The sequence below is a fragment of the Gasterosteus aculeatus genome, chromosome 8, assembly GCF_964276395.1.
Source record: "Gasterosteus aculeatus chromosome 8, fGasAcu3.hap1.1, whole genome shotgun sequence".
In the NCBI taxonomy this organism is placed as follows: Eukaryota; Metazoa; Chordata; class Actinopteri; order Perciformes; family Gasterosteidae; genus Gasterosteus; species Gasterosteus aculeatus.
In genome coordinates this window covers 6,194,923-6,214,949 of record NC_135695.1, presented here as the reverse complement: position 1 = coordinate 6,214,949, position 20,027 = coordinate 6,194,923, and the positions used below count along the sequence as shown (strand labels likewise).

General features: G+C 45.9%; 2 protein-coding genes and 1 long non-coding RNA gene across 3 annotated transcripts; 2 read left to right on the top strand and 1 right to left on the bottom strand.

Annotated features, from left to right (window-relative positions):
- Nucleotides 1–443: 443 nt before the first annotated feature.
- On the bottom strand, nt 444–4,803 carry LOC144411389 (uncharacterized). Its single transcript, XM_078107892.1, has 2 exons — nt 4,515–4,803; nt 444–3,517 (listed from the first exon to the last, which is right to left on the bottom strand). Exon 2 carries the CDS (start codon nt 3,498–3,500, stop codon nt 2,442–2,444), a length of 1,059 nt encoding a protein of 352 aa, XP_077964018.1. The 5' UTR covers nt 3,501–3,517; nt 4,515–4,803; the 3' UTR covers nt 444–2,441.
- A 2,374-nt stretch (nt 4,804–7,177) lies between these two features.
- On the top strand, nt 7,178–9,421 carry LOC120823567 (proteasome assembly chaperone 4). The gene is made up of 3 exons (XM_040183646.2): nt 7,178–7,463; nt 8,338–8,413; nt 9,055–9,421. Exons 1-3 carry the CDS (start codon nt 7,269–7,271, stop codon nt 9,174–9,176), a joined length of 393 nt encoding a protein of 130 aa, XP_040039580.2. The 5' UTR covers nt 7,178–7,268; the 3' UTR covers nt 9,177–9,421.
- A 587-nt stretch (nt 9,422–10,008) lies between these two features.
- LOC144411387 (uncharacterized) lies at nt 10,009–11,456 on the top strand. The gene is made up of 2 exons (XR_013468551.1): nt 10,009–10,800; nt 10,873–11,456. It is a non-coding gene; the product is annotated as an uncharacterized LOC144411387 (long non-coding RNA).
- Nucleotides 11,457–20,027: the final 8,571 nt, after the last annotated feature.

Below are 20,027 nucleotides of genomic sequence, written 5' to 3'. Positions count from 1 at the left end.
AAGGCAACAAAATATAAAAAAAATGTCATTACTTTGGATGAGGGGCCGGCTTTTGGGTTGGATTCATTACCCAATATTTTAAAAAATGTAGGTATTTCCAATTTTTAAATAACTTCATTGTGTAGAGATAACAAGAGAAAAAGAGTTTACGATAACAGAATTTATTTTATGAGGCAAATGAAAAACTTTAAACATATTTAGAATTATTCCTTCTTCTTCAGCCTGAAACGTCCGTCTCCTTCTTGATTTCTGAGAAGATGCAAAGAGGTTGACTTCCTCTCTCATCTGTCCCAGGAGTGAGACAAAAGCCTGGAGGGGTCTCGTCCTGTGGAACACAAACACAAGTGATGAGAACTTTTGAGCTCAAATACACAACCTTTACATTGTTGAGTTGGATCCGGCCTCCAACGATTGAACTTTAGTCTTAGTGAGGGATTACTTACTTCGCCCAATGAAAGAAGGGCGCCAGCCGCTCTCAAGTCGTCCATCCTTCTCGTCTGGTCCTGCAGTCCTCCATCCTTCTCATCTGGTCCTGCAGTCCTCCATCCTTCTCATCTGGTCCTGCAGTCCTCCATCCTTCTCATCTGGTCCTGTAATTGGCTTATCTTGTCCGTCGTTAAGGGGATCCTGGATAAGCGTTGTCTGGTTCAGTCCCCTTCACCTTAGGGTTCTTAACTATAAGGACTATAGAGACTTTCTGGAAACTTCAGGTTTGGTATGCATGTTATTATACTTACCTTTGTCTGGTGAAGACATCTAAACGACATGAAGGAAAATACAACACAGAATAACAACCATACCCTGTAAACCTACCTCTGGTCTCTGCATATAGCATCAACTATTAATCAAAATTAAAATTAATAAAGAAGAGGTATGTAAAAACTCTGCTGCAAGATGCAACCTGCTGTCTGTCTGGGACTTTATCAGTCCTGACCAGACTCAAAGGTTTCACATCCTGCAGCAAGCAGAATGTCACTCTCAATCCGAGTCGCTGTCTGGAGCCCACTTCATTGAGAAGGGGCTGAGGCCTGAGGTGGAGGGTTCTGCCTCCAGGTAGTCCTCTTTCCAGGTCATCTGGAGGAGGGGCCAAGGCCTGAGGTAGAAGGGGCTGTGTCCACGTCGCCCTCCTCACTGTTCCTCGGCCTTTTCACTGACCCCGTCCCTTGTCATCCTCTGGCCTGCTTGGTGGACACTCACTGTTCCTCTGTCTTTTCAAACTTACCTGCCATGGGTCGCAAACTCAAAATCCATAAAGAAGATTCATGTAAAAACTCTGCTGCAAGATGCTACCAATAGCCAACTTCGCTAAACACGAGGGAATGCTGTCTGGGGCTTTTTCAGTCCTGACCAGACAAACAAAGGTTTTACATCGTGCAGCAAGCAGAATGTCACTCTCAATCCGAGTCGCTGTCTGGAGCCCACTTCATTGAGAAGGGGCTGAGGCCTGAGGTGGAGGGTTCTGCCTCCAGGTAGTCCTCTTTCCAGGTCATCTGGAGGAGGGGCCAAGGCCTGAGGTAGAAGGGGCTGTGTCCACGTCGCCCTCCTCACTGTTCCTCGGCCTTTTCACTGACCCCGTCCCTTGTCATCCTCTGGCCTGCTTGGTGGACACTCACTGTTCCTCTGTCTTTTCAAACTTACCTGCCACGGGTCGCAAACTTAAAATCCATAAAGAAGATTCATGTAAAAACTCTGCTGCAAGATGCTACCAATAGCCAACTTCGCTAAACACGAGGGAATGCTGTCTGGGGCTTTTTCAGTCCTGACCAGACAAACAAAGGTTTTACATCATGCAGCAAGCAGAATGTCACTCTCAATCCGAGTCGCTGTCTGGAGCCCACTTCATTGAGAAGGGGCTGAGGCCTGAGGTGGAGGGTTCTGCCTCCAGGTAGTCCTCTTTCCAGGTCATCTGGAGGAGGGGCCAAGGCCTGAGGTAGAAGGGGCTGTGTCCACGTCGCCCTCCTCACTGTTCCTCGGCCTTTTCACTGACCCCGTCCCTTGTCATCCTCTGGCCTGCTTGGTGGACACTCACTGTTCCTCTGTCTTTTCAAACTTACCTGCCACGGGTCGCAAACTTAAAATCCATAAAGAAGATTCATGTAAAAACTCTGCTGCAAGATGCTACCAATAGCCAACTTCGCTAAACACGAGGGAATGCTGTCTGGGGCTTTTTTAGTCCTGACCAGACAAACAAAGGTTTTACATCCTGCAGCAAGCAGAATGTCGCTGTCAATCGAAGTCAGTATATTGGGGGGGCTGAGGCCTGAAGTTGAGGGAGGAAACCACTTAGTCCTTTGCTCGGCTCTTTTTTGAGGAGAAAACCAGGCCTGGTGGAGGGTGCTGCCTCCCTGTAGTCCTCTTCTCCGGTCCTCTAAGTGGAGGAGGGGTGTGTTCCTCCTCATCGTTTCTCTGCCTTCTTCATACTTACCGGCCTCTTGTCACTCTCAATCCGAGTCGCTGTCTGGAGCCCACTGCCAGTATCTTCTGTGTGTGGGGAGGGTGAGGCCTGAAGTGGAGGGTGCTGAGTCCCTGTAGTCCTCTTCCCTGGTCCTCTTGGTGGAAGAGGGGCCGAGGCCTGAAGTGGAGGGTGCTGAGTTCCTGTAGTCCTCTTCCCTGGTCCTCTTGGTGGAGGAGGGGCCGAGGCCTGAAGTGGAGGGTGCTGAGTCCCTGTAGTCCTCTTCCCTGGTCCTCTTGGTGGAGGAGGGGCCGAGGCCTGAAGTGGAGGGTGCTGAGTCCCTGTAGTCCTCTTCCCTGGTCCTCTTGGTGGAGGAGGGGCCGAGGCCTGAAGTGGAGGGTGCTGAGTCCCTGTAGTCCTCTTCCCTGGTCCTCTTGGTGGAAAAGGCGCCGAGGCCTGAAGTGGAGGGTGCTGAGTCCCTGTAGTCCTCTTCCCTGGTCCTCTTGGTGGAGGAGGGGCCTTGACCTGAAGTACAAGGGGCTGTGTCCACGTGGTCCTCCTCACCGATCCTCTGCCTCTTCACACTTACCTGCCCTGTGTCGTCCTCTTGCCTGCTCCTCTTGGTGGACACTCCTGACATCTGAGGGACGGGGGTTGACGCATCTTCAGGACACTCCACGTGAGAAGAAGGTTGGGGCAGCAAGAAAGGGCCATCTTCATTTTCCTCTTCTTCCTCCCAGTCTATTCCTTCCACCTCGTCGTCAAACATCAAGGAGTCGTATCCAGAATCGTCGCTCTCCCATTCGAACTCGTCCTCCTCCTCCTCCTCCATGTCCTGTAACATCCTGTCCGCCTCCAGAGCATAGTACGCCAAATCCCTCCCGAAGTCCAAATGGTACGCCATCTCTTCATAGTCCTCCTCCTCTTCCTCCTCTTCCTCCTCTTCTTTTTCCTCTTCCTCCTCCTCGTCAAAGAAGGCCAAGGGAAGAAACTCACCTTCACCCACAACATAAAGCTCACCTACCTCTACCTCATCAGAGGGGTTGCAGATGGGGAGAACACCGGGGTTGTCGCCGAGGATCCTGCAGTCTTCAGCGGGACGCTCCATGACTCAGCCAACACCAGCTTTGAAGGAAACATTTAAACTGTCAGGATCTGTCATTACATGAAATAGTTCTTACATAAGCAATAATAAAATATTTCATTTGTAAAGTCGACAGCTGATCACCACAGAAACTATGACTGCACGACACAAGGAGTCACCAACACACATGAAGCATGTCCTTTGAACCGTAACATGAAACAGCTCTGCCTCTGTCAAGCTGAACAGATAACACATGGCAAACCAACTATAACAATAATAATAAAACAATTAATGTAAATAATATCCTGTTGTGGTTTTATGTGGCAAAAAAAAATGCGGTAGGGTTTCTAATATAAAAAAGCTTCTAATCAGCGGATCAACTGAGCCACTGTTGGAGCTCTGGACAGAGACGTGGATTCTGCATGTGTGTCATTACTTTGCAATAAAAAGCGTGGACCTGTTTGATGTGCATTGAACTAGTGAGTCAGTGAAACACGGCGGCATTGATCCAACATAACCACTTGATCTTCTTTAATGTCTCTTTATTCTACCAGACAGTGTATGAGTTGCACATCGCAGCGCGTGAGGAGGTGCAGCACGCGCACATCGCGCAATACCAGAGACGTGGTGTGTGCAGCGTGCAACAATACATTCATAGAAGTTTCAACCATCGTGACGTCGCCTCTCAGCCGTCGCTATCGAATCATCATTCGGATCACTATTTAAACGTTCTATGAATACGTTCTCAGCGCCATCTTTTTTCACAAATTTCAATGTTAAACTTCGACGATTTGATACCCTAAAACCAAAATAATAGTGTTTTAAAAGCTCTACACTAATTGTTGACACATTCCGCAGATGTCCCGCGACATTTAACTGACCCCTCGCCGCAAATAATCCTCCTACAGGGAGAAATCATCGACTGAGTGTCTTTGTCCACCAAATCACACTTCTTTCACCGTTAAACTCAATGTATCGTACTCATTTGTAAGCTGGGAACCCTTCTAAGGGCGTAAGGGGGTCAGAAAGTTGTCTTACTTGCGCACCGGAGGTCCCAATCACAGCCGACGTCCTCCAGCAGGTGCTCGTCCGCGATGCTCAGCCGCCTGAGGGCCTTTTTCAGCCTCTTCTGTGCTCCACAAGAGTTGTTATCTAGTAGTTCACTTCTCCAACAAGATTCGTATCGATAGATTTCGTCCAGCAGTTAAAAACTCAAAGAGTTCGCTTTCAACAGTTTGATTTCACAAGAGGTTTAAAGTTCGTGTTCAAGTCAAAGTGCAAATGGAACGATCAGAAAGTCTGCTGACCTTAAGTAACCTCGGGCGGGTCATCGCTCCGTTGCCAAGGCACTTAAGAACGCGCGTGCGTGCCTGTTTGTGCTCTCGTTTTTATTAAATAGATCTCGTTTTTTAATTGATTACGGTATTATTTATGTTCTTTTTAGCGATTCATGCCCATTCAATACAGTTTACTTGTGAACATCTTTTTCTTAAACTCCAAAAAAGCGGCATATGTTTGTATGTATTTAATTTAATTATTGAAATAACAGGTCTTAAGTTGCGCTAGAAGATCAATGTGAGAGTTTACGGTGAGATTTAGATGATGAGTTGGGAATTAATAAACCACCAGAAATTAAACTGTTTACTTAAAGGTGTATTTAAAGGACATTTTATAAACTTATGAAATGTAAACTTTGGAGTGATATCACAACGTTTACACATGTTTAAAATCATTCAATCTGAACTATATTTATGTGGATATCATAAATCCGAAGTATCCGTGTTTCGCTAAAAACACGGTTTTTCGGATGCAACATAGTCAGAGGTTCAAAGTAAGATTGTTTTTAGGTTGGACTATTTTGTGATTGATTTCATTTTGGTCAAATTCATGATTCATCAAACGGTTTCAGCTTTAAAGTATTTCTGTATCACATGAATAATAATATTATAATAACCGTCGTGCGTTTCCATTTAAATACATGTGATCTAACACCCTCAGAGGTGAAATGATCAGAGCAATTAAAGCGGATTTCTTGAAGCCTTTTGATGGAATACAAACGCGATCGAGGTTTTTTTGTGTTTTTCATGAGCTCTGGTTTTAGGTTTGTTATTGCAGATATTCTGCATTAGTGTGTCAGTGAGGTGAAGAACTACAGCACTGCTTCAACATGTTTAGGAAAGGATTCTGAATTGAGATGAATGTGTCACCTCCATTCAGCTGCCAACGAAGAAAAAATGTATACAAGTATTTATCATAATTCAACCTCCACATTGAGAGACAAAATCACGGTATTTAAACCCCACGTTTAGGACTGTTACGTCCGGTCCATAAGGGAATAAGGTGTTGGCACAACAACTTATTAAGACAACTTAATAATACAACTTAATAAGTTGTTGGCACCCCCTCTCTCCCTCTCTCCCCGCACGCGCACAGACATTTTGGGGGTCAGGTGCTCAAAATCCCCAAACAAAAGGACACCCATCGCCAAAATTATTCATGAAATTAAAACTAATATTGATAAATAAATAAACAGACAGAGTTGAAGCATAAGCAGCATTACATTAATAATATACCACAATACACCTCACCAGACCGTCATGTAGCTCAACTTAAGACCTGTGATTTCAATAATGAAAAATAATTAAATTAAATTATAGTGAACGACACTTTAAGCCTGATTTCAGTTGTTGACTTCCTCCTGTAATGAGACATCTCGTCTTAGAATAACGGCAGAAGAAGAGGAGAATATTTAAAGTAGATGAACATGTTTCCTACAGGGAACATTTTGATTAAAACATGAATGTTTCTAAGAAATGAAGTCAGGCAACTGAAAGCACAAACTAATCCCATAAAACAAATTCAAATCCCGAGTTCAACAAGATGTGTGAGCGATCAGAAAAATGTGTGTCAACTGCTCCCAAAATAACAAAATCCTAAATATTCTAATAGGCTAATTTACTCGCTCCAACGTTAATGGTAACTTGATCTCAACTGTCTCTAGTGACTAAAATCAGCCAACGAATCAGAGGGTTTGTTATTGAACCCTGTAACACATCTAGCTGTATTTTTTTATATATTATGGTATAATACTAAATACTAAATTCATGTATTAATTAATATGTTTTACTGTTGAGGCAGCCTGAAGTTAAATAGTCACCATACAACTAAAAATGATTATATAGTGATAAACTAACGTAATTTACATGTCTAACTACTGCAGAAAGTAGACTCGGTCGTGCGACGCTGGGGCGACGTAGAAAGAAGAAAGAAAGAGCTTTTATTGCACTATTTAAAGGTGGATGCAGGAAATCTTATTGTGAAAGCACAGAATTGGGTTCCCGGACATGTTAACAGCGTTTTTGATAATTTTGACGACCTTCCAACCACATTTATTTGTAAATTAAATATATATGTGACTTTTTTTGTTTGCATTTGCAATTATTGAGACTGATCGGACTCCATAGATTCATGGCGACAATATGAATTTATTGAAGTGTTTCAATCACCACACTGTAGTTTCATGGCGTAAACCAGTTGCAACGATAAGGTCGTACTAATCCTGTTCGTGTGGCCCACCTGGGGTTTGGGAGCGGTTTTCTCATCGTGTATCTCATCATAAACGTTTTCCCGGCTCTGACCAGCTGTTTCGGTGTTGCCGTGGACGCGCACGTTCACGTGTGCGTCCTGACGATCGATTGCTTTGGGCTGCCGCTCTCGCGTCACCAGGAAGCAGCGGTAGCCCTTTCTGTTTGTAGCTCGCGCCTTCGCTTTAACGTTAACCGTGGCCGGTAGATGCGCACTTGCACGGGGATGAGCGACGCACGCAACGGAGAGGCGTCTGCGGCCATTACGGTGCACAATTTCTCGGAGAGGATTTTGGAGCAGGTGATACACTTCCACGTGATGAAGCTCAGCGGCGGGTTCTTCCTCTGGGTCGGTTCCAGTCCGGTTCTGTCCAACCTCGCGGTGTCGATGGGCAGCAGATACGTGAGGACACGAGTGACGTTACACGTTCAAAGGGGTTTTGCTTCTTTTCTTTTATTGCCTCTTCATACTTGTACGCTACGCGTTTAAACCACGGGCTGTTGATCTGCTACACTTTATTTCGGGGAACAACTTTACTAATTGACGTTTTAACGATACTGAGAGCTTGTAGAACGGGATGTTTCTGTCCTAAAGCTGCTGACGTTATCCATCATTTCACGCCACGCGTAAACATCAGACGTGATCAGTCGATTAACCAGTTACCTCACAATGTAAATAATCATTGCACAGTAGTTATAAACTAGTAAATAAATGATCTGCTGCTTTAGTGCACGAGTAATAATGTAATGTGTAATGTGACAGTGTGTCTAAGGCTACAATTTCCCTCAATTGTGTATTTATACATTTTTTATTATTGACTTTAAAAAAATACCTTTTAGAAACTGTTTTAGGCCACGCATTAGTAAATATAAGACTTGTTTTCATCTCTCTAACTTTATTGAGACTTTTTTTCGTTGATGCACAGTCCGATGAGGTTGACAACGAGAATACACGACGTTGAGGAACTGGCACACTTCACTGCTGTTTATTTCAATTGTTATTTCTATACTCATTGACAGATTGTAGTGTGTTGTTTATTGCTCATCGATGGCTTAGTGTCCTCTGACTACAACACAAACCGGAGACAACTGAACTGTTGTCTGACGGGAGTCACTAGGGGTAAAAACAGGGTTCAGGATCTGTTGCCTTCACTTCTATTATTATATAGATATATTAAGAAAGTCAGAATTTTGGATGTGAGACAGTTCATTATTTTTTCCCCCTGAAAAGACACTAACTGCAGGTGTACACATTGTTTTGTTTTTCTTGTCTGCAGGATTCGATGCCATTATCTACATTAGTCATGGGGGACCCATCCAATACCGCTGCTAATTCTATGGCACAGAGATTAGGTAATCATGCATGACGTATAACGTTTTTAGTTACTAAAACGTTGGAGCACTTATGTAATGTGGTTTGATTTTCTGTATCTTTAAATAGGTTATTTGTATGTTTGAGCTCATTTGAGAAACCCTGAACCGTAAAATGCTAATAATTCTCAAAATGCTGCGCGGATGTTTTGAATTCATGAGTCAGACATTCATTTGATTTATATTATTTATTTTTTTAAACTCACTTTTTATTTTGTTTTCAACAACATGACAACATGCATTTTCAGACAGTTACTTTCTTTGTCCATTTTACAGTTGTATGTAGTCTTGTTACACATGATATTCAGGTGCTATGTACATTTGATTTATATTATGGATTTGAATTATTAACTAAGTTCTTCACCGGTCGCATGTCAATTCATCTTTTCAAGTAGATCTTCAACCCTCGCATCATTTCATTAAATGTGTGATAAACACACAGACGTGTTGTTGCAAGCTTTCTACGATGTTTGTCATTCTAAAAAGGCTTTTAAAAATAATTCCTTTCAGATCTCCACAAACCTCTTAGTCTGACTCTAGTGTAATTGTGTTGTAAAGCAAACAATTCATTTTACAATCCAAACTAAACGGGAGGTAACGGTCTGTGTCTGTCTGTCTTGCAGCAAAGAAGACCAAAAAGCAAGTGTTTGTGAGTTACAGTCTTCCGATGACGGACTCCAACCTCAGTCTTTCGGTGGAGCAGAGGATCAAAAAGGAGGTGGAGCTTCACCCTGAACACTTTTGATCACGTTCGATTATTTACTCCTGTTTTGTGTAGAGCTGAGGATAAGATGGGAAGAGGGGTAGAAGTAGCGTTTCTTCCATTTGGAACTCCTGCAGACACTGTCGTGGTACAACAAGAATCACCACAAACTGTCACATCAAGTGTTCTTTTATTGACACAATAAATTAAGTGGTTTATTATCAAAACATGTAGGCCTATGGCTTTTTGTACAAATGCGTCATATTAAAAAAATACCATTAAGAAAACAGCATTAGTGGTTGAGTTTTTTTTCACTGTTGAATACATACAAACTAGTAAACGGTACAGGGTGTTCAAAATACGTGCTGTGTACTACACATGAATATTGTCTATATGAATGAAAATTGGTTTATCCATTCAAAGATCTTGTATCCTATAAAAGTAAAGTTGATGGTCCCTACATTATGAATGGTACATGTATCCATACATTACATTTGTATGCAGTCCTAAAGGATACTTATCTAGTAAAGTGTATTATTGTACACCGATCACATCTAGGCCAGGTCTGTGCAGGCTGCGCTGCTCTATTCTAATCTTCACAAACGCTTATTTAAAAAAACTGTAAAATATTGTGCTTTCTGGCTATAGTTACACATCCTCGGAGCAGGATCACAACATTACCACAGTACAGAGAACAAGGAGTGGGAGTGGAAATATCTGCTAATTAGAAGGTATTTCAAGCAACAAAACTGCCCTTGGGAGCAGGAGAAAATAAATACTGGTTACCTTGAATTGAAATCCTCTGTTCCTTTAAAAAATTTAAAAGCCATCATCATGATAAAGCCATTGAAATGCTGAGAAGCGTCATAAGACATACGGTTGCACACTCGACTGGTAAACTCTCATGTCCGTTCAACTCTCAGGTTTTATTCAGCGCCACTCGCCCGTCTCTACGAGCTGCACGTGGAATCTGCCAAAGGTCTCCGGCTGTTGGTCCCATCCGACAACCATCATACACCAATATAGCGGTAATGCTTTCTTGTGTCTACACTGACCTCGTCTGTGAGGAGAAAGTGCCACAACAGACTTCTAGCAGAGGAACAACAAATACCAAATTAAAAAAAGGAAACATGTCAAACCATTTGTGCCCTTTCATGTGTGACAGAGTGGCTCAGTCCACTTCAATTTACCTGTCTAGTGGGTTGGTCTAACTCAGGTGGCTTGCCACCTATGCACCTCCAATCACGGTGGGATACCCAGCTGCAAACAATTATTCCCCGTCGTTGTGATCACAGGGCGGGGCTCTCCCCTGGAGAGTATATGTTTCAGTACACCTACCTGTGGTGGGTCTTCCTCTCCGCTTCTCGGGGGTATAATGGTTGCTTGGGGGCTCCTGTGAGACTCACCTGGTCGTGGCATTCGTGGGCTTTGGGTAAGTTAGGGTAATATCATTTGTTGGGCATTGTTTGGTGGTAGCTGATGCGCCTGTCTGCATAGTCAGCCGTGGTTTGGAGGTTGCGGCTGAGGGAGCGTGCCTGCAGGAAGCTGGTGTGGCAACTTCCCATTCTGTGCCATCAACGGTACTCACCAGCTTGTCGGCTGAGTTGGCTTGAAAGAGCGTGGTTCTCCAGCCTGGTGTATTCAAGTGTGACACCATATCCCGACGGTAGGCTGTCTCATCTGTACTGTGATTGCAGTTGCTCTGGCCAGCTGTTTTAAGCGATGTGTTAATTTGCAGCCAAGCGGCACTGGCCTGATGCACGGCTGACCAGCGGATCACCTGCGGAGGCAAGCCCCACAAGATATTGCGGAAACCCCCCTCCACTGCTGTTCTGTCTGAACTCGTTTTGTGAATTAATCATTCTTTTCTTTGTTTTTGTTTGAGTGTGTGGGCCCCGTGGCCGATATTTTGTGTTTATTAATTGTTTTCTTTCTTTATTTAAGGAACAGGAGTTTCTTGGGCTGCTGGTAAGAGTGGTTGACTGAGCCTGGTGGTGGCGGTCCCCTTCGTTTGATTGATATTACTTCATCATATATTCAGCTGTGTGGTTTTCTTTTATTTTGTTTGGTTTTCTTTGCTGTGACATTAGGGACCGTCCACCCCCACCTTTTTCTCAGAAGTCATTTCTGCCAGCGAGCCCTCAGTCTTCTGTCCCCTTTTCCTGGTTTGATTTATTTCTTTTTGTAACATGGATGACTTTTAAGCATTTTTCATTGTTTTGGTCTAATCGTGTATCAATTTATAGACCATATCACTAGTCTCGAGACTGTCTTTTAAGAACGATGTACTCATAAATAAACGTATAATTTTGTATAATGGAATCACGTCTAGTGCCGGTGTTGTTCGAATCTGTGTCCTGTTGCTGACCATAATTAGGTGCTCCATGTCATTAATTCCGGGGGTGAAATTCCCACGGTGGCGTTGCTCGCATATTAATTAAGATTATTTGGTCGTCCTCCCGACATTGCTACAAACTTGGCGTTGCTGGCAGGACAACACTTTGAGCCGGACGTGTATTCCTTTTTTTGTTGTAAATAAATATATATATTATCATTTTTATTATTATTATTATTATTTTTTTTGTTATTTGTGTGAGTGGTTGTAGAGACAGAACAGCAGTGGATTAATTTGGCTTAACTATTGGATTTCTAAAATTTGCCTAGCAGGTTCTGCTCCTGTCCCTCTCTGGTACCATGGAAGAGGAACTGCAACAGCTCAGAGACCTTGTTATACAGCTGAAGGCAGACAATGAGCAGCTGCGCCGGGAAACGGATGCTTCGCAGGCTGGCCCAAGCTCAATCACACCAACCCTTTCAGCTCCGGTGAGTGGTGCTCCCTTAGCCGAGACTAGTGCTACCATAACCGAGCGACTGGTCGTGGTGCCACGAGACCGGCGGTGTCCAATATTTAATGGAAAAACCGGTATAGGTGTGGATGACTGGGCAGAGGAAATTCAAGCCTGCATGCGCACTCGCCGCTTGACAGCTGCTGATCAGGCCCACTTCATATTTGATCATTTAGAGGGAGAGGCAAGGAACGAGATCAAATATCGTACTAGCACTGAACAAGCGGACCCGGTCCAGATTCTTGCCGTCCTGAGAGAATTGTATGGTTGCACTCGGTCATATATAGTTTTACAGCAAGCCTTCTTCGCTAGGACACAACAGCAAGGAGAAACCTTGCAGGAGTTCTCCTTGGCCCTGATGGCCCTGATGGAGCAGGTTAAGCAGCGGGCACCTGATGGTCTGCTTAATTCGGCCGTTCTTCTTCGAGACCAATTTGTGGAACATGTCCTTGACGGGGCCCTTCGTAGGGAACTGAAACAGTTGGTCCGTCGTCAGCCGTACGTCACCCTGATAGAAGTGCGTGCAGAAGCTATCCGCTGGGAACGAGAGGGACTCCCAGGTGGCGTTAGAGAGCGAAGTCATTCTCTTCCAGCCGTGTACGGTCTACAGTATGGAGTACAGAGTAGTCCTCGTCTACCGCTGGTTCCTGCAACAAGCTCAGAATTGGGAGAGCTGAAGGAACTGTTGAAACAACAGCAGCAACAACTCAACCAGCTCACCCAGACGGTGGCCTCCCTGCAGACTTCCTCTTTTCCGCCTCACCCTCGTCGTACGGGCCCTGTAATATGTCGTAGGTGTCAGCGGCCAGGCCATTTTGCCAGGGAGTGTCATAGCCGACAAGCTCCCGCTCATGCTGGTTCGGCACTTGGTTTAAGTACAAGTATGCCAAGACCTTCCGCTCCTGCTTCCCATTCGGAAAACTGAAACCCTCTGAGTTCACGAGTCACAGCTCAGGTGGGGAGTCAATCGACTCAACGGGAGAGGCCGTGGGTAAACTAGTGTCATCTTGTCCCCAACTCAATCTTTTGATGGGAGGCATTAAGGTCCCATGCTTGGTGGATACTGGATCCATGGTATCCACTATAATAGAGAGTTTCTTTTTGGCGCATTTTTCATCTTGGGGCCAGGAGCGCCTACAATCTTGTCATTGGCTTCAACTTCGAGCGGCCAATGGCTTGGCAATTCCATACATCGGCTACCTTGAGCTGGATGTGACGTTGTGTGACCAGGTGTTTCAGGGTTGCGGGATACTGGTGGTGCGAGACCCTCCTGGGGGGTCGTCTTCAGTCCCCGGAATCCTGGGGATGAACGTCATCCGACGCTGTTACCAAGAGCTCTTTGGAGCACATGGCACTGGGCTCTTCACGTTGCCGGTAGTTAACCAGGCCCCTGATTCAGTTCTTGAAGCCCTACAGCAATGCCACCAGTCAACCACCCAACAATCCAGGGACCTCTCTGGAATGGTGAGAGTTCGAGGCCCACAGGCAGTACGCCTGCCTGGTGGGGTCATGCAGTTCATCGCGAGCACCTGTCCAGAACAGCCCTCCAGTCCAGTGGTGCTATTTGAGCCCAGGGCATCTGGGCTTCCGGCAGGGCTCCTTGCATCCCCCTGCCTTATCAAAGTTGTCCGAGGTACAGTGTACATCCCTGTAGTTAACGTAGGGACTACTGAAGTCCTCCTCTACCCACGCACCACACTGGGCAGTCTTGGTAGTGCCAAAGTAGTCAGTTTACCCACTGGGGTTACTGAAGTGAGATCAACCATGGCTACAGTTTCCTCTTGCACGGCTGGTGGCCCTGTGCAGAGTGGTATAGAGGAGGTAGACTTAACAGCTTTGGTTGACCAAGACGAAGTTGATGCTCGGCACCTTCTGCGCCAGTATAGCTCTGTCTTTTCGGCACATGTGGGTGACTTGGGGTGCACCGAGCTTATTTCTCATAACATACCATTGCTTGACGATGTCCCGGTGCGACAACGATACAGGCGCATCCCTCCATCGGAGTATGAGGAGGCAAAGGCCCATATTAATCAACTTCTGGAGGCCAAGGTGATTAAGGAGAGCAGCAGCCCCTATGCTTCACCTATTGTTCTGGTTAGGAAAAAGGATGGCAGTCTACGCCTGTGCGTGGACTACCGGCTCCTTAATAGTAAGACCAGGAAGGATGCTTTTCCCCTCCCTCGTATAGAGGAGAGTCTTGATGCCCTCTCTGGTGCCTGTTGGTTCTCAACTTTGGATTTGGCCAGTGGGTATAACCAAGTTCCAGTGGCGGAACAGGATAAGCCTAAAACGGCCTTCTGCACACCCTTTGGCCTTTTTGAATGGAACCGGATGCCTTTTGGGCTGTGTAACGCCCCAAGTACATTTCAACGGCTAATGCAGAGGATGTTCGGAGCTCAACATTGCCAGTCCCTTCTCTTATATCTCGACGACATTGTTGTGTTCTCGTCTTCCTTCACTCAACATCTCCAACGTCTGGACGTTGTTTTGAGTCGCCTACAGAAGGAAGGATTAAAGGTCAATTTGGGGAAGTGCTCATTCTTTCAGAAAGAAGTTCGCTATCTTGGGCATGTTATTTCGGCGAATGGTGTTTCCACCGACCCGACAAAGATTGAGGCAGTTTCTAAGTGGCAGCGTCCCCGCCATGTTTCAGAGCTGCGTTCTTTTCTGGGGTTTGCAAGCTATTACAGACGCTTTGTAGAGGGATTTGCCCAGTTGGCAGCCCCTCTTCATAAGCTAGTGGCAGAAAAAGCGGGTACCAAGTCCAAACGACGCCAGAAACAAGATCTTGGTTCGGAATGGACATCTCTGTGTGATGAGAGCTTTGAGGCTTTGAAGGCCAAGTTGGTTTCAGCCCCAGTTTTGGCATATGCAGACTTTTCTTGCCCTTTTATTCTGGAGATTGACGCAAGTCACAATGGCCTAGGGGCTGTCCTGTCCCAAGAGCAAGAAGGTAGCATTAGGCCAGTGGCCTATGCCAGTCGAGGCCTTCGGCCCACTGAAAGAAATATGGACAATTATAGTTCAATGAAATTGGAGTTTCTCGCCCTGAAATGGGCTATGACCGAGAAGTTTCGGGAATACCTGTTGGGCCACAAGTGTGTTATCTTCACTGATAACAACCCGTTAAGTCACCTGCAATCTGCCAAATTGGGGGCCACAGAACATCGGTGGGCTGCACAACTGGCTGCTTTCAATTTTGAAATTAAATATCGATCTGGCCGGAGCAATAGAAATGCTGATGCACTTTCTCGGCAGTACGTTTCGGACCATGGCTTATTTGAACAGGCTCTACCAGGCACATCAGTCCCAGCTGTACTTCAGCAAGCTACTCATTCGGACTCGCTACCCTCAGCATCTCAGGCGGTGATATCTGCTCTTCCGTCCTACTCGTGTGTGGACATTCATGCGATGCAGAATGGTGATCCCCTCTTAGAGGAGGTTATGGTTTTTTGGAGGCGGCAGGTTCCACCGACCCTGGAGGAAAGGCGAGAGTTGTCCAAGCCAGCCTTGGCATTGTTGCGACAGTGGGACCGCCTGGTTGAGACAGATGGTATTCTGTACCGCAGAGTGTTCCGATCAAATGGTGGAGAAGAGAACCTCCAGCTGATCTTGCCAGCTTGTCTAAAGCAGGAGACACTGAGGCAGCTCCACCAAGCGCACGGACATCAAGGAATCGATCGAACAACTGAATTGGTTCGAGAACGGTGCTACTGGCCAGGGATGTGCTCGGACATAAAGCAGTGGGTCCAAGAATGTGAGCGGTGTCAGGTCGCAAAGGATTCTGGACCAGTCATTCACAGCTTTATGGGGCACCTGTTGGCAGCCCGTCCAAACCAGATTGTTGCCATGGACTTCACGATCTTGGAGTCTTCCAGCACTGGCATGGAAAATGTCCTCGTAATGACTGACGTGTTCAGTAAGTACACAGTGGCTGTCCCAACTCGGGATCAGCGTGCTTCCACCGCGGCTCAAGTCTTGTTGAACGAATGGTTTTTTAAGTTTGGGGTACCGAGCCGCATCCACTCCGACCAAGGCCGCAGTTTTGAGAGTGCCTTGATACGGCAACTTTGTTGTTTGTATGGGGTAGAGAAATCCCGCACTACCCCATACCATCCTGCAGGGAACGGACAGTGTGAGCGGTTCAATCGAACCCTACACAACCTCCTGCGCACGCTTCCAGTTTCACGAAAGCATGACTGGACGTCATGTCTTCCGCAGGTCCTGTTCTGTTATAACACCACGCCCCACCAGGTAACAGGGGAATCTCCGTTCTTCCTGATGTTCGGCCGCGACCCTGGGCTTCCTGTTGACTTTTTGTTGGGTCGGGTCCGCGACCCTGTACCCGGGAAAGTACAGGATTGGGTGGTCGAGCATCAGGCCAGACTTAGAATGGCTTTTGAGGGGGCGCATGATCGTCTGTTGGCAGCGGCTGGTCGCCGCAAGGAGCGGTATGACCAGCGGGTCCATGATGAACCATTGCGGGTGGGACAGCTTGTCTATATGAGAGACAACAGTGTCAGGGGCCGTCATAAAATCCACAACATTTGGAGTTCTGTGGTATATCAGGTGCTTAGAGCGCCTCATGGCGAGGGTCCGGTGTATACTATTGCACCGGTAGACAATTTGGAGAGATTGAGGAATGTGCACCGCAACATGTTGAAGGCTCAAGTGGGGCCTGCTACGGTGGCCCTTCCCGTTCCTTCACCACCGTTACCAACAGTAACGGAGGGTAACTCCTCCAGCGATGATGATCTGTGGGTCATGGTCTCTGAAACCACTGGAACCGGCTACCCAACTACTAGGGGACCCGCTGTGGCGAAGGACTTGCCTGTCCTTGATGCGCCTCTGGCAAAGGGCCCGGCCGACACACTAGTTACTTGTCCATCTCCATCAGAACCGGTCGGTGTCTGTCAACCCGCTGTTCGTCGGACTGGTCGGTCCACTGCTGGCAGGCACCCTAACGTCCATCATCTTCCACGGCCTGCTGGTTGCTTTGACAATAACCCTGTTGAACCGCCGAGGGCTGTGTCCAATGTTCAGGTGGCCTTCCATCGGCCTTGGTGTTAACCTCTAGACCTTTCCCCCCCCGTCCCGTAGGTTCATCGCCGGGGCGACGATGCAAAAGCTGGGGGTAAATGTGACAGAGTGGCTCAGTCCACTTCAATTTACCTGTCTAGTGGGTTGGTCTAACTCAGGTGGCTTGCCACCTATGCACCTCCAATCACGGTGGGATACCCAGCTGCAAACAATTATTCCCCGTCGTTGTGATCACAGGGCGGGGCTCTCCCCTGGAGAGTATATGTTTCAGTACACCTACCTGTGGTGGGTCTTCCTCTCCGCTTCTCGGGGGTATAATGGTTGCTTGGGGGCTCCTGTGAGACTCACCTGGTCGTGGCATTCGTGGGCTTTGGGTAAGTTAGGGTAATATCATTTGTTGGGCATTGTTTGGTGGTAGCTGATGCGCCTGTCTGCATAGTCAGCCGTGGTTTGGAGGTTGCGGCTGAGGGAGCGTGCCTGCAGGAAGCTGGTGTGGCAACTTCCCATTCTGTGCCATCAACGGTACTCACCAGCTTGTCGGCTGAGTTGGCTTGAAAGAGCGTGGTTCTCCAGCCTGGTGTATTCAAGTGTGACACCATATCCCGACGGTAGGCTGTCTCATCTGTACTGTGATTGCAGTTGCTCTGGCCAGCTGTTTTAAGCGATGTGTTAATTTGCAGCCAAGCGGCACTGGCCTGATGCACGGCTGACCAGCGGATCACCTGCGGAGGCAAGCCCCACAAGATATTGCGGAAACCCCCCTCCACTGCTGTTCTGTCTGAACTCGTTTTGTGAATTAATCATTCTTTTCTTTGTTTTTGTTTGAGTGTGTGGGCCCCGTGGCCGATATTTTGTGTTTATTAATTGTTTTCTTTCTTTATTTAAGGAACAGGAGTTTCTTGGGCTGCTGGTAAGAGTGGTTGACTGAGCCTGGTGGTGGCGGTCCCCTTCGTTTGATTGATATTACTTCATCATATATTCAGCTGTGTGGTTTTCTTTTATTTTGTTTGGTTTTCTTTGCTGTGACATTAGGGACCGTCCACCCCCACCTTTTTCTCAGAAGTCATTTCTGCCAGCGAGCCCTCAGTCTTCTGTCCCCTTTTCCTGGTTTGATTTATTTCTTTTTGTAACATGGATGACTTTTAAGCATTTTTCATTGTTTTGGTCTAATCGTGTATCAATTTATAGACCATATCACTAGTCTCGAGACTGTCTTTTAAGAACGATGTACTCATAAATAAACGTATAATTTTGTATAATGGAATCACGTCTAGTGCCGGTGTTGTTCGAATCTGTGTCCTGTTGCTGACCATAATTAGGTGCTCCATGTCATTAATTCCGGGGGTGAAATTCCCACGGTGGCGTTGCTCGTATATTAATTAAGATTATTTGGTCGTCCTCCCGACATTGCTACACATGCAAAAGAGAGTGTTAGTGGTTTAGCCAAATCCCTGGTGCTCCAACAAGTCGGCTGAACATCACAAACACTTGATTGTGTCTCTGACATTTAGTGCAAAATAACTTCTAAAGAATTACAAGATGCAGTGAAATGTTCTCCCTCAAACGAGTCAAAACCGCAAACGGAAACGTCCCCCGAGCGGACGTTACTCTGAGGGTCCGCTCCGCTTTGCCCGCTTCTTCTACCTGTCGATCCTTCTCGGACGGCAGTGCAACAAACTCCCCGAACAACACTTTCAAATTATTTAACGCACACTGACTTCAGATAGACTTGCTCAAGAACAATATTTTTTCTTTTGGCAACTCCTGAATGAATCATAGTCACAACAACGTGGCGCCCCCGGTGGTCGTGAGGTGCAACGGCGTGTCGTGGACGCGGGCGTAGTCCCCGTCGGTCTTGGCCAGGAGGAGGTGCTGTTCCCCCGGATGCAGCAGCGTCTGTCGGGTGAAGCTCTCTCCGTCGGCCAGGCTCTCGGGTAAAGGCTGGCCCCGCGGCTCGGGCAGCAGCAGCAGGCAGATGATGCACAGCAGGGTGCAGCAGGCGAAGATCACGTGGTGCAGGAAGTAGCCCTTCTGGTTGTGGAGAACCCTTTTTTTTGTGTCTGAAATCTAGATTACACCTGATGCCAGAGGGTAGACACAATATCCACCTGAGGTACGCTGATGAATTCAACCAACTGGTGGAAAACTTTCTGGAACACACTTCAGAAAATCCAAAATAATGCCTGATTCTTTTGTGCACAAGGATCAGAGAGAATACAATTAATTGCGTTCAGACGCTTAGTTTAAAAATGTCTAAACTTTACTCAATTGTTATATACCCCTTTAAGAGAGAGAGAAGTTATTTGTCAAGTAAATTACTTGCTGCTCTCATCATGCATCTTGATATTTGTTGTAATTGTGGCTAATAAAACCTTGAAAAACAAAGATTAATTCAAGGCTTAACTATACAGCTGAAGTTAAGATGTTGTGAATTTTGTTAATTAATGAAGTCAGTTACATTACAAGACTTAATTTGAACAATGTCTCTCTGGAAATGAATTAATTGGCTTAAATAGACTTGGTTATGTTCCATTCATTAAATAGTTATCTCAGTTAATTTGATTTACGTTAATTGCTTTGCAGATTCAGAATATCATCAGAAAATTAGTAATTAGTAAGTAATTAGTAAATCTATAATTATATAATTATAGATTAAGGTACCCAACAGTATATTTGCTCTACATTTTTTGGCTGCAACTGAAATTTAAGTAAATATAATCCAATTATAAATATTAATGTAAAACAGGCCTTTGCGCCTATTTAGATGTTTGGTCAAGTTTGAGGCTGATACCTGATACCTACTTGTACTTTTATTTAACATTTTGAACATATGAATTTTACTTGAAAGTGTTTCTGCAATATGTACCCGACACTCCGCCACATGCCGGGTTCACCTCCAGACCAATCTTTGTCTGCTTACTTCTAAAACTGGACTGTGTCTCTGTTGCATCTTACTGTCAGTGGAGTAATTGTTTTAAATGTCCTGCCCCAATTTGAGGTACGGTAA

Excerpts from the sequence above, each read along its gene's own strand:
- LOC144411389 (XM_078107892.1), bottom strand. The coding sequence starts at position 3,500 with ATGGAGCGTCCCGCTGAAGACTGCAGGATCCTCGGCGACAACCCCGGT.
- LOC120823567 (XM_040183646.2), top strand. The coding sequence starts at position 7,269 with ATGCGCACTTGCACGGGGATGAGCGACGCACGCAACGGAGAGGCGTCT. Across the intron at positions 7,464-8,337 it reads TGTCGATGGGCAGCAGATAC|GATTCGATGCCATTATCTAC; the intron begins GTGAGGACACGA and ends TCTTGTCTGCAG. Across the intron at positions 8,414-9,054 it reads TTCTATGGCACAGAGATTAG|CAAAGAAGACCAAAAAGCAA; the intron begins GTAATCATGCAT and ends TCTGTCTTGCAG.